Source organism: Petaurus breviceps, unplaced genomic scaffold, assembly GCF_028583685.1.
Source record: "Petaurus breviceps papuanus isolate PSGF00001 unplaced genomic scaffold, PetGlider_PUasm1.0 99, whole genome shotgun sequence".
In the NCBI taxonomy this organism is placed as follows: domain Eukaryota; kingdom Metazoa; phylum Chordata; class Mammalia; order Diprotodontia; family Petauridae; genus Petaurus; species Petaurus breviceps.
The window spans coordinates 7,603,940-7,618,073 of record NW_027187465.1 but is presented as its reverse complement, the minus strand read 5'-3'; the positions used below and the strand labels follow the sequence as shown (position 1 = coordinate 7,618,073).

The window sequence follows — 14,134 nt, the reverse complement described above, 5'->3', positions numbered from 1 at the left end:
GTCACTTCACCCTGTTTGCCTCAGTTTCCCAAGTTGTAATATAGGGATAACAATAGTACCTACTTCTCAGGATTGTTATAAGGGTCAAATGAGAAAGTCCACATAGGAGATTAAGCTTCAAAATGCTTATTTCCTTCCTTCCTTTTTCTCTCCTTCCTCCTTGTTCTCTCATTCTTCCTTGGCCTTTCCTTCCTACCTTCCTTCCTTCCTTCCTTCCTTCCTTCCTTCCTTCCTTCCTTCCTTCCTTCCTTCCTTCCTTCCTTCCCTCCTTCCTTCCTTCCCTCTCTTCCTAGTTGTGATCTATGGCTCCTGATTTCTAGACCAAAGCCTCTTGTCCTAAAAATCTTTTGGGGGCTGTTTAGACAGTGACGGTGCCAAGCAGATGATACAATTCTGATAGACTCTGATCTTTTTTGTTATTTCTTTTCTTTCCCTGCTCAGAATTCTTACACAAGTTATCTCTGCATAAAAAGGCTTTTGTCCCTTCTGCTTTTGTGTCTGTGCATAGATATCTTGCCTTTTAGACCTGGGACCGAGCCACAGAGAGGCAGGCACAAAGGGACCTGTCAGGATTGGGAGAGATGCTAAGGCTGTGGGTTTCCTAGCAACTGTATCAGGTTCTGGGGTTAAAACAAGAATGGAAAATGCTTGCCGAGATACAGGAGCAAAGCTAGAATTCCCCAGCATTGTGGCTTCTTGAGTTAGAATATTGTGTACTATTGGGAACGCATAGGAATTTGATGAGATTTAGGAATTTCACCCCAAACTCTGTTTCTGCTACATTTTGCAATACCCTTGACTAGAAGCTTGGGACAGATGGTAGCTCACTAGGGGAGAATCAGGACAATCCAGCCTTCTATCTCTGAGTGGCTTGGAAAGTATAATCAGAGGGAGCTTCTATTAGGGAAGACAGAATCACTGTCTTCAGGTAGGTGACGGGGTTGTCATGTGAGCAGAGATTAGCCCTTTTCTGCTTGGCCCCAGAAAGTAGAACCTGGGAGTCTGGGTAGCAGTTTCAGAGGCAAGATTAGGCTCAATGTCAAGAAAGCCTTCTTACCAATTAGAGCTGTACCCAATTAGAATGAGTTGTCTTGAGAATTAGTGGGCTTCCCCCATTGGGGGTCTTTAAGTAGTGTCCAGAGGACCACTGTAGATGGGATCCTTGGTGAGGTCCTGATTGACTAGAGTAACTAAATCTTCCATAGTTGATCTTTGTTAAAATATTGCTGTCACTGTGTACAGACTCCAGGTTCTGCTCATTCTGCTCAGTTCTTTGCATCAGTTCATGGAAGTCTTCCCAGGTTTTTCTGAAATTGTTATCTTGATCATCATTTCTTATAGCACAATGGAATTCCCTCACAATCATGTACCACAATTTATTTAGCCATTATCCAATTTCCATCAATCCTTTGCCATTGAGCCGCTATAAATATTTTTGCTTATGTGGTTCCTTTTCCTTTGATGTCTTTGAGGTTTAGACTAGTAGAGATATTGTTGGGTCAAAGGATATGTACAGTTTTTTTTAACTCTTTGGACATTGTTCCAAATTGTTCCCCAGAATGGTTAGAACAGTTCACAACTCCACCAACAGTGCATGGTACCCTCACTTTTCTCCATCTCCTCCTTTTCTGTCATCTTAGTCAATTTGATGGGTGTGAGGTGGTTGCCTCAGAGTTGTCTTAATTTGCATTTCTGTTATTATTAGTGATTGAGAATATTTTTTCATATGACTATTAATAGTTTGATTTCTTCCTTTGAAAAATGCCTGTTAATACCCTTTAACTATTTATCAATTGAGGGATGGTCTTTATTTTTAGAAGTTTTACTCAGTTCTCTGTGTATTTGAGAAGTGAGACCTTTATCAGAATCATTTGTTGCAATTTTTTCCCAGTTTCCTGTTTCTCTTCTAATTTTGACTACATTGGTTTTGTTTGTGCAAAATTTTTATTTAATCAAAATTATTTACTTTACTCTACTTTCTTTTACCTCCCCATTTCAAGCCTGGTCATAAATTCTTCCCTTATCCATAGACCTGATACGTAATTTTTCTAGCTCTGAGTTTCAATGAATGATTTTCAGTAACAAAAGGTGATCTATACTGCAATAACCTATGAATTCTCTCTTTTGGTTGATTGGGATTTTAAATATATTGTTTTCTCAACAATATTCAGACTTGGATGCTCCAAGAAATCATAATTTCATCATTGTGGGTCCTCACTTCACCAACACAGAACCTGCTCTTTGAAAGTTGTCTTTGGGAGATGCAGGACCAAAAAATTCTTTATTCTGTGGTCAATGTAGTGATGAGTCTCTTTGACATTGGCTAGGTTAGGCCTCAGACACTAAACAGATGTTTCTGGTCCATATTTGAAGCCTTTCCTGTTTGGCAGGACCTGGCCAAGGTTTCACTCTATGGACAGAGCCTTAGAAGCTTTTCCCAGAGAGCCTAATTTTTCATACTATGATGAGGCCCAAGAAAAGAATTAGAGTGGGGGTCTCCGCCACCACCATTGCCACCATCGCCACAGTCATCGAGATGACCGTGAATCCCCTTTGCCGCAACCCCAACACAGAATCCTCCAGGATGTGCTTGAAGACCTCCAGGGAGGGGCAACTCACTGCCCTAATTTATCAAGCACCTACAAAGTCTCAGGCCCTGTCCTAGGCACGGGGGCTGCAAATATGAGGAGTGACGTCGTCCCAGCTTCCAAAGACCTCATGTCCTGCCTCCCAAGGCAGCCCTTTCTGCTGTGTGCTAGCTCCCATTTTATATCCTTTCGGTTCCAATCTATTCCATCCTTTGATGTGTAATCCTTTGATTAGAATTAAATTCTTCTCTCTCTTCCTCATGGTTCCTACACCACTCACCACTGTTTTTAACTCCTCAAGTGAATGGAAATCATGCTTCTGAAGTGAAGTCAAAAGGCTTTGGTTTGGAGCCCTGGTTCTACTCTTGGGCCACATTTCCCATGTTTATTAAGTTGTAATGATGATACTCATCTCTTGAAGTTGTTATGGGGATTGGGCCTTTGTCAGCCATGAAGCACTAAATCAGAATAAAAACTCAACAAAAATATGGGCAAGAACTCACAGTCAAAGGTGAGTGGGAAGAGAAGGGCATTGCAGGCATAAAACAGGTCACAGCATGAACAAAGGCTTGGAGATGGGAAACTGCAGGGTGTGTTCAAGAGATAGCAAGTAGCAGAGTTAGGCCAGAATGTTGACTACAGGGGGGATGTGACCGGAGCTGCAACTAGAAATGAATGGGTGTGAGGTCCTTCCTGGAATGCCACCTTCTGCTCTTTTTGTTGCAGGGCCCAAAATGACAGGTGTGGAATGTGTGCAGGGGATGGCTTCCGGCCTCTATGAAGAGCTATTTGCCGTCATTGTGTCTCTTATCAACAGGTATGGGAGCTGCATTTGGCAGTGTTCTTATTTCTTCACCAGGATCTGGGGATTTGGTTGGAGTCTATTTCTCTCTGTCTCCCTCCCCCTCTTTATCTCCTCCCTCTCCTTCTCTCTCTCTCTCTCTCTCTCTCTCTCTCTCTCTCTCTCTCTCTCTGTTTCTCTGTCTCTGTCTCTCTCCTCTCTCTGTCTCTCTCTGTCTCTCTGTCTCTCTCTGTCTCTGTCTCTCTCTGTCTTCCCTTCCTCTCTCTTCTCCCCCAAACCAAACACATATCATGGTAGTTGCTGGTTGCTAAAGAGTAAAGCTGGTAAAGATTTCATAGGGGCAGCTAGGTGGGGCAGAACATAGAGCATGGGGACTGGAGTCAGGAAGACTTGAATTCAAATCCAGTCTCAGATATTACTAGCTGTGTGACCCTGAGAAAGTCACTTCACCTCAGCTTGACTCTGTTCTTCACTGTAAAATGGGGATAACAAAAGCACCTCCCTCCTGGGGTTTGTAGAAACCGCCCAGTGCAGTCCTGGCGCACAGAAGGCGCTATACACATGTTAGCTCTTTTTCCTTCTTCTCCTTCTGGTTGCTGTATAGCTGCAGCCAAGCAAGCAGAAGAAGCAGGCTTCTTGCCCCCCTACTTGTCCCCGACAGCTGAGCTGAGGCTCCCGAGGGCCCCTGCAGAGGGGCTAGGTGTGGAAGCCACTGGTCTGCAAGTCTCCCAGCATCCCTGGGGAGCAGGCAAGCACTAGGTCTGTGGGCTGCTGTTTGCTCAGCACCTTCCACTGTGTTATAGAGGCACTCTGTGGAATTCAGACCAAGAAATGCTCCTGTGCCTACTCTGGGCTAGGCACCTGCTGGCTGCTGAAATGAAAACAACCAGGTGCTAGGGCTACAAAGACAAAATGAAACAGTCCCTGGGGCGGCCAGGTAGCACAGCGAGTAAGAGCACTGGCCCCAGTGTTGGGATGACCTGGGGATCGAATCCGGGCTCAGACACTTACCACCCACATAGAAATAACTGGCTATGTAACCTTGAGCAAGTTACTTAACCCCAATTGCTTAGGGGCAGCCAGGCGGCTCAGCGAGTAAGAGCACTGGCTCCAGTGTCGGGATGACCTGGGGATCAAATCCGGGCTCAGATACTTAGCACCATACCCAGAAATGACTGGCTGTGTAACCTTGAGCAAGTTACTTAACCCCAATTGCTTTAAAAAAAAATGAAACAGTCCCCCCGCTCTCTGGGAGTTTGCTTCTTTGGGGAGACAGCCAGCAGAAGACTTGTTTGCCTGGGGTGGTTAGTGAGGAAATAAGCCTGTGAACACGGCTCATGGTAAAACCATGAAGGGTCTTAAATATCAGACTGAGCATTTTGCATTGTGTCATAGGTGTAACAGGGAGCCACTGGAGATATTAGAAGAGGATGGGAGACATAGATCTTGGTTCTGAGTATATCCATTTAGCTACTCTTTTTGACATAGACTAGAGAGAAGAGAGACTGAAAGCAGGAGACCAGTTAGATCATATTAAAGAGAACACTTGGATTCCTTCCAAAGCTCCTACTTGGTGAGAGTTGTCATAATGATGCCTCTCCCCCCTTCCCCCCATTCCACCTTTCATATCCATAATGCTTTCTACTCTGGATGCTCTGGGAGCACACTGATGTGGGTCTTCCCTTTGCCTATGCAGACACCAGCCATCTACTCCCCCTCATCATGTGTGATTCATTCTTGTTTGTGTCCTCCCACACCTGCTCACTATACAATCAACCCAATGGACTGGATACCTTCTCTGGGGCTTTTTGAGTATCTTATGGGTACCATGGCCATGGACATTTGTTTCCTCCATCTCCTCTTACTTCCTGACCAGTCTCTCTATTACCTATTTCTCAATTTCATTCTCTCTCTCTCTCTCTCTCTCTCTCTCTCTCTCTCTCTCTTTCTCTCTCTCTCTGGTAGCTGGTGGTTGGTAAAGAGTCTGTGTGACCCTCCCTCCACTGGCCTCTAGATCGATTGCTCATTTATAATTTAATAAAAGTTTCCATGGGGAGGTAGAGCAAGTGTTAAAATGCCCATTTAAGAGATAAGGAAACTGAGACCCAGAGATGTGAAGTGCTTTTCCCCAGGGTCACAGCCCAGCTTTCTTGTCTGTATTCTTTCCTCTCCTCTGCCCCAGCTTGCCCCAGGGCCCATTACAGACCACTCAGCCATGACTGTATCTTAGAGAAAAGTGGCCTGGTTTTACATCTGAGTCCCTGAGGGTGGGAGCTGTGGGGGCCAGGCTGGGAGGATGCCTTCACTCTGGCTGTGTCCTCAGCGCTGGCCCGTTCTAGCCTTTTAAGTAATTCTGACAGTGATCCAGCACGCCAGGCCAGAAAACATATGTTTCAACAAAGTCGTGGAGATGCTGCTGCTTTTGTTGAGCTGCCGGGAAATCACCAGAGGTAAATCACAGGGAGCGTGGAGCACAATTTCCAAATCACAGCATTTGTCAGAGGCTGCAAAGATGCATCAGCAGAATCAGCCTCCAAGGGCTTTTCTGTCTACCCAGGGCCTCTCTCTGAGGCTGGTGATTGTCCTTTAGGACAATAGAGATTTGGTTGTTGGTGTGCTCATTCGTTCATTCATTCATTCCTTTATTCTTTCGTTCGTTTGTTCTTTCATTCATTCATTCATCCATCCATCCATTCATTCATTCATTAGTTTGCTCATTTGTTCATCCATCCATCCATCCATTCATTCGTTTGTTCGTTCGTTCATTCATTCATTCATCCATCCATTCATTAGTTTGCTCATTTGTTCATCCATCCATCCATCCATCCATCCATCCATTCATTCATTCTTTCATTTGTTCATTCATTCATTCATCCATTCTGTAAGCTGGACCATTATGGGCTAGTAAAAAGAACACTTATTTTGGAAGCAGGACTCAGGTTTCTATCTTAACTCTGCTATTTACTAGCTGAGTGACCTTGGGCAGGTCAATTCCCTTCTCTGGGCCTCGGTTTCCTTCCTCTTTGACATGCACCAGATCCTGTGTCCTAAGAGTCCCTTCACCCAATTCCCTCATTTTCAGGGGAGGAAGCTGAAGCAGAGAGAGCAGTGCCTTTTCCAAGGTCATGCACATTGCACATAACAGAACCAAATTCTGGCGTGAGGTCTCCCATGCTGGGCCACAGAATCCCTGGCCTAGGCAGCTCACTGCTGCCTGAGTACAAGTTCTGTGACACCAGGCTGTCTTCCCGTCCTGACAGACTGATGAAAAATGTAGAAATTTAGAAATGGGCGTGCGAGGGCCCGGAGTCACCCGGGCTTGGTTTGGAGGGTGGGCTTCATCATGATGCAGAGTCACCTCTTTGATGGGGCTTAGCCTTGGGCCAAAACACCAGAGAAGGGTGGGGGGCGCAGCTGGCCCATGTTGTACCTAGAAATGGCAGCTGGGATGTGAGGGTCATGGCAGGCCTGCCCCCACCACAATATTGTCCTTACTAGCTTACCTGTGTACCTGCAATTCTACCAATGGAATGTCACTCTACCACTCATGTGGTTTAGGCCACTGTCTCCAAGCAGCCTCAAAGAGCTGTAGTGGTAAGTGGCTTTGAGCAGGAGACCTGGGTTCTAATTCTGCCTCAGACATTTGACAGCTAGGCAACTCCATTTTCTCACTGGTGAAATGAGAAGGATGCTTGTACAGTCTCCCTCCTGGGTTGCTGTGAGGTAATCACTTCACCAACATATAATAAATGTCAGGTATTTGAACCCAGGTCTTTTGGCTGCTAGACCTATCAATATTTGTTTATGATTGTAATTCTAATTATCCAATCCAATCCAATGCAGGCTGCCTCCCTTCTGTGTTTGTATCTGCAGTGATGAATCCTAGCTCTGATGGCCTATTAAACCATTGATTAAGATGATTAAAAAGTTGATTGATTAGTCTCCAATAAAGGTCTGAGGAAATAGAGGGCAGGACAGATGGGGATGGCAGAGAAAAGAAACATGGGTTGTTTTCTAGAAGGGCAGGATTGGTTGGTGCATCTCAAGGACTGAGTCCAGGTCAGTCAGGGAAAGCCTGAGCACATTGGCTGTCTGTGTACATTGCACTGCCCAGGCCATTGAAGACTTGGCCTATGATGTAGCCTTGCTTGGGTTGCTAGGGGCACCATAGTACACAGAGCACCAGGATTTGAAGTCAGGAACCCTAGAGATCGTCTAGTCCAACCTTCTCCTTTCCCTGAGGAGGAAAAAGATCCAGAGAGGTGAAAGGACATCCAGGACATGTTTATTGACAGGCTGTCTGGGAGGCAGAGGAGAATGTTGGTCTTGGACCCCTCACTGTGTGACCATGGACACACTCCTTCATCTCCATGAGCCTTTGTTTTGTCATCTATGAAATGGGCTTATTCCACAGTAAGCTGTTGCCAAGAAGAAGTGTGATGTGACTAGAGAACCAGTCTTGGAACTAGAAAGATCTGGGTTTGAGTCTTGCCTTTGGCATCTATTCTGTGACCTCTTAGTGCTGACCTTGGCAAACACAGCATCAAGGATAACCATAAGTTACATTTCTATAGCAATTGAAGGTTTTTAAGACTCTAGGTGTGTTTTATCTTATTTTATCCTCACCACAACCCTGAGAAGCAGGTGCTATTATTATCTCCATTTTACAGATGAGGAAACTGAGGCAAACAGAGGTGAAGTGACCTTTCCAGAGTCACACAGCTAGTGAGTGTCTGAGGCTGGATTTGAATTCAGGTCTTCCCATCTCCAAGTCCAGAACTGTATCTATTGCATCCCCTAGCTTCCCTGTGCCAATGAAATCACAGGTGCTGTGTCTCTCTCTCTACCTCCCAGATCTCTGGTACCTGCCTTGTAGGGCTGTCCTAACAAGATAATATCCATAAAGAGCTCTGACAAGATTAAGAAGTTGCCCATGTGTCCCCTTGTTCTGATTTTATTTTGCCATTGTGTAAAATGGGCATCTTGCATGCTTACTCTTGAGCCATTGTGCCCAGAGTGGTTTGGAGAGCTCCAATTGGGGAGTGGGCCCCCACAAGGGGCTAGCTGAACTTCTCCTCTCTGCTCCCCTGAGATTTGAGCTCCAAGGGGTGAAGAATTGGATGATCATAGCCAGGGCCACTGAAGGCTGAGGTTAGAAATGAGGGTGGTTATTGCCTAGCAAGGGTCTGCTTGGTAGCAAGGAGGGTCAAAGCCTCCCAGTCTCCCAGCATTCTTAGGACTAATTCCATCACTTACCTGGGAGGTTCCCAACACGTTTGAAGAAGCCAAAGGGGACCAGAAAGTACCTGGGAGAGGCCAGTCCTAAGGACCTGGGAGAGCTCCCTCTGCCAGAGAGATGGTGAAGGCTGGCTGCCCCAACATTCCTTCTGATGCTCCCCTCGCCTCTTTCCCTAGGTCCTTGGCTTCCAGTCATCTCTCCATGTTCTCCATCATGGTGGTGGACAACCCGGGCTTTCACAACCCCCGTCACCAGAAGAAGGAGCGGGCGGCCACTTTTGAGGAACTTTGCCACAATTACGTCCATGAGCGACTCCAGACCTTGTTCTTCCAGAGGAAGTTTGAGTCAGAGCTGGAGCGGTACAGGGAGGTGAGATCAAGGGCTAGGGAGGTGAAGTCCTGGACTAGGGAGTTAAGGTCCTGGGATGGCCCTCAGCCACAGCCCCCTGGAAGACAGGCAGGGTCTTAAACTATACCCTCCTGAAAGTATGAGCCAGGAGGAAGAATGGGAAGCTTTTCACTGGCATCAAATTCTTCCTTAAACTCCATTTCCAAGACAATGTACACTCCTTGAGACAAGGGATCATTCCTTTTTCCTTCTGTATTCCCAGAAAATAGCAAACAGTAGGTGCCAAGTTTGTTGAATAAATGTTGAGCGCAACTCCCTTGTTCAAGAACTTGTCATAGCTCCCTATTATTTATGGCATCGAACTCTTTTCTTACTCTGCCCAGTTTTTAAAAAAAAAAAACATTGATGCAATTTATTTTTGTATTGCAATTATCTCTAAATGTACCTGTCTTTCATTTTCCAACAGTGAATCATTATTTGTAACTGAGAAAGATAGTAGAGCAAAACCAAATTACTATATATGAATCCTTTCTTCCAGAGTTTTCTGCCCCACTTTATGGCCTTCTACAATATGGTTCCACCCTATATATTCAGCCACTCAAGAGGAGTGTTCCTTAAATTGAAACCAGAACCCTGGGCTTGGCATGGCCCAGATCAGGGAATGCAGAGACCCTGGTTTAAGTTAAGTCCTGATTTAAGAAAGCACATCATGTGCCCACGGTTGGAGGCACTGAGGATGGCAGCCTGGCCGGTGAGGCAGCTGTTTGTTTAGCACTGTGTGGGTTTTTCCGCTTGGTTAGTCTCTGAACAGGAAGACTCTTTCTGAATCCAAATGTGTATCTTGAGCTCCTGCTCTGTCTCCTTGGGTTTCTCCATTTCCTTCCAGCCTTGCAAGGGGGAGCTGTGGGCATGCAGCCAGTCTGCCTGGTAAAGGCCCCACAGGGCATGGGACAAGGCAGGTGCCAGGACCGAGAGAGCATCCCTAGAGCCCTGGGAGGGCTGGGATCTTCAACTAGTTTCCTAAGTGGGCCACCTGCCTTAATTTATCTCAATGGAGATTTTGTAGGTATTCCAGCAAAAGGCCACTTGACTCCCCATTGACATTGTCAGATTCTCCTGGAATCCCCTGCACCCTTGGGGTACAAAGTCAATGGTTACTTGCTAGAGGACAAAGATAGCAGTTTTTCAAATATATTACAATCCTTTTTAGGCATAAGTTGAGTTCAGCAAGGGTGCTGTCTGTAAGAAATAATTGCCCAAGGCTGGATTAGGATTTTACAAGTGATGGCCAGTGAAGCCAACCAAACTACTTATTGGTAGAATTGGCTAGGAAGCCAGGGACCTTGGTGGCTACCCAGCTTGCTGTAGGATTCTGGGAGGATGCGGGGGAGTGGAGCCAGGAGCAGGAATCACAGGGGTCCTCTTGTGGTCATTTCTTGATGACTCTCTGGGACTTGGGAATATATTCAATAGGCTTTTCTGAAGCATTTACTCTGAATCAGGTACTCTTCTATGCCCTGTAGAAGCAAAGGCAGGGCTAAAAACAGCCCCTGCCCTCAAGGAGCTTGCATCTCTGTTGGGAGGATAGAACCTGTAGGTAGGTAAGAAAATAAAAAAGCTTTGGAGAAGGCAAAGAGTTCCAATGACTGGGTGTAGGGGCTGGGATGGGTGAAACTTCCTGGAGAGGGAAGGATCTGCCCAGGGCACCTGGAACAGTACCTGAGTGCTGCAACATCCCCTTGACCCACACATTTAAATGGGATTTTGTAGCAGGAAGGGGGTGCAGTGGTTAGACCACTGGGTTTGGAATCAGGAAGACTCATCTTCATGAGTTCAAATCTGACCTCGTATACTTAACTGTGTGACTCTGGGTAATCTCTCTCTCTCTCTCTCTCTCTCTCGTTACTTGACAGTTGGCACTTTCATTGGAAGTCAGAGCCTTAGAGAGTTTGCCTAGAACACTGAGAAGTGATTGTGTGAATTACTTAATGGTTACATAGCCCATAGAAGTCAAAGGCAGAACTTGAACCGAGGTCTTCCTGACTAAGGCAACTAGGGGACACCATAGTGCAAAGAGCTCTGGCCCTGGAGTCAGGAAGACCCAAGTTCAAATCTGGCCTCAGACACTTCCTAGCTGTGTGACCCTGGGCAAGTCACTTCACCCTGTTTGCCTCAGTTTCCTCATCTGTAAAATGGGCTGGAGAAAGAAATGGAAAACTGTTCTAGTATCTTTGCCAATAAAACCCCAAATAGGGGTCACTAAGAGTCACATACAATGGAACAGCAGCCACAACTTTCTGACTTCAGGGTCAACACCATAATGCTCTCTATGTTACCTCTCCACAAATTATTTTTGTTTGTTTGTTTTGTCTTTCTGGAGGGGGGAGGGCAGGGCAATTGGGTTTAAGTGACTTGCCCAAGGTCACACAGCTAGTAAGTGTTAAGTGTCTGAGGCTGAATTTGAACTCAGGTCCTCCTGACTCCAGGGCTGGTGCTCTATTCACTGCACCAGCCAGCTGCCTCCCTCCACAAATTATTGCTAGTATTATTCTTACATTATCATGGAGAGTGAATTGAGATAGAAAGTGGCATTCATGCCAACTGTGATGAAACCAGCAACAGATCCACTGTAATGACCCGGGAGAGGTACAAAGGAAGCTATGATCTATTTCAGGCCCCGGGAGGAAAAGTTTAATTTCCTCTGGGCTGGGGGACCTCAGAGGGAGGCGGCTGGCAAAGATGGGGGCTGTGTGTGGTCATGGGGGGAAGCTTTCAACAGGCTTAGAGAGTGTGGTCCTTTGGGGCTTCTAATGTTGCTGGGCTTGGAAGGGACACATTCAGAAATGTCTCATGATGGAGCTTTGATCTCTGCCTCTATTGACACAAAAGCCAATGGGACAAAGAAGGCCACATGTCTGATGGCCTCCAGGAGTCATCACACACCCTTGTCAGATGTTCAGAGGTTCTTCAAGGTAATCAACTTTTAATATTGTCTTCTAGGAAAAGCTGGTGGTTCCCTTTGATCTCCCAGAGCTCTCCCCAAGGACCACAGTGGCAATCATCGACCAGAATCTCTCCCAGGTGAGAAGGCTGAGCATCATCGGTCCCAATTCTTGTATTTGCTATTTATTGGTTTCTCTGTATTGGTTATGATTGGGATCAATGATGCAATTGAGTGGGTGGGCATGGCTGCAGGTACCCATTAAGGTAGTCCTGGTGCCATTCCCCCACTGTGTGTGCATGTGTGCATGGTGTAGAAATATGATCTTCCTCTTGGAATGGGACAACTCTCCTCCTGGGGTGGGGTGTGGGGTACAATCAAACCAAACCATCAGAGGGTGCTTTCTTCCTATCTTGTGGTCCAGGAAGTTGGTCCTTGATCTTGCCCAACATATGAGGAGGCATTTCTTTCTGCCCACCTTTGCTCAATGGACAAATACCCTTCCTGGTCAAGAATCTTACAAGAATTGCTTTGCTTTTCTATCTATACCCCCAATGCTAAGCCCAATACTTGGCACGTACTAAACACTTAATGAATGCTTTCTCATTCATTTTTCTTCATTCATTTATGACCAGCACCTGACACATACACTTCCCTTTTCCCTCTCCCTCCTTGCCAGGGCACCCTAGAAGAACCTTGGGTCTCCTGGAGACGGTTTTCAGCTTTGCTTTAGGCACTGGTTGGCTAAGCTGCCAATTTAAAGTCTTCCGCTGTCCATCAATCTCCTTGGCCCACTTGACATTTTTATTGCTCTTCTCCAACTTTCTTTCAGTCTGCTAAAGTTCTGCTAACGTTATTCATTCTCCCCTTTCTTGTGTTCCCTGATCTTTGCTGTGCCTTGAATTTCAGTTCTATGAACCATGACTCTTCCACTGCTTTGAAATAAAATTTCCTCCCAGAAGAGAAACCATTTTATTTGAAGGAAAGAACTTGGGGGCACCTGTGGAAAGAGTGTCATGAGGCATCATGAGGAGTCTGGGATCAGAGGAAATGGGACCATATCTTAACTTTGACTTCACCCGTGTGACCTTGGGCAAGTCACAGTCTCTATGGGCTTTGGTTTCCTCATCAGTAAAATTGACTAGGTGACCTCTAAGCTTCCTTGCAGCTCTAAATCTTGAGATCTGTAACTGTGCATCTATCTGGAAGTTACCTGGGACATTGGGTCAGATTCTATTCATTTGGCTTGGGAGAATGACTCAAGATTTGGGCCAGACTGAGTCTGAGGAGGAAGCCAAGTGAAAGATGGGAAACTGAATCCTGCTGGGATGCTGCTAACTTTCAAACCAGCCTCTGGGCATTGCATAGATTTTCAGACTCAGCTGCTGTGTTGGTTAGTTTTTGCTAATTGCTTCTTTCCTCCCTCTTTCTTTTTAATTCTTTGTTACAAGAGATGGTTCCCTGAATGGGACATGGGTAGGCATATATTTGGAAATGAAAGTGATGTACAAAAAAAGCCTGGATAATTAAAAAAACCCAACTAATTATCCTTTTGGTGCATGCAGTCATGCCTGTGGGCTGGTCACTGTATCTGGTTTACAACTTTCTCCTCACCCAAGGTGACTGTATCTTTTGCAACCTGGGAAGATCATTGCAAAGCCTCACATCTCAAGGTTCATTCTTTTAGTGACTTAAGCTTTAAGGAAATTGAGTGACCCTGGGGAAAATTTAGCTGTGAGAATTGTCCCCGTGATCTGGAGTTCTGAACATTGAAAAGGGCTGTTCTCCTGTGATGAACCCATAAATGATTTTGGAAAGTGTGGGATGTAAGTTGGAGACTATAAGCTCCCATTCCTGATGGTCAGGAGTCCAATTCACCACCTACCCTTCCCCTGGTAGGATGGAAGAAGAATTAGAGCCAATTCGCAGGGAGCTGCTTGATCCCCAGGCCCTCTCAGCATGGCTGAGTAGTGGTGTCTCCCAACCAGGTGCGTGTTCCAGTTGCGGGCCAAGCAGAGGAACCAAAAGGCCTTCTCTGGGTCCTGGATGAGGAGGTCCGGATCCAGGGCTCGGGGGACAGTGCTGTGATGGATCGTTTGTGTTTAGCCTTTGAGAAGAAGGAAGCTGGTGCTGATGGTAAGAGAACAGGGGAAAACTGAGCAGAGATATGGCTTTTAGATAGCATCATCTCTAGAGAATATCATTCATTCATTCAT

General features: G+C 46.0%; 1 protein-coding gene across 1 annotated transcript in view; it reads left to right on the top strand.

The window, feature by feature from the left end:
• Nucleotides 1-14,134, top strand: part of MYO18B (myosin XVIIIB) — a 377,501-nt gene that overhangs the window by 124,776 nt on the left and 238,591 nt on the right. Inside the window, 4 exon segments of the mRNA XM_069081888.1 lie at nucleotides 3,315-3,405; nucleotides 8,806-8,998; nucleotides 11,978-12,058; nucleotides 13,907-14,054. Coding sequence (XP_068937989.1) covers nucleotides 3,315-3,405; nucleotides 8,806-8,998; nucleotides 11,978-12,058; nucleotides 13,907-14,054 — 513 coding nt within the window.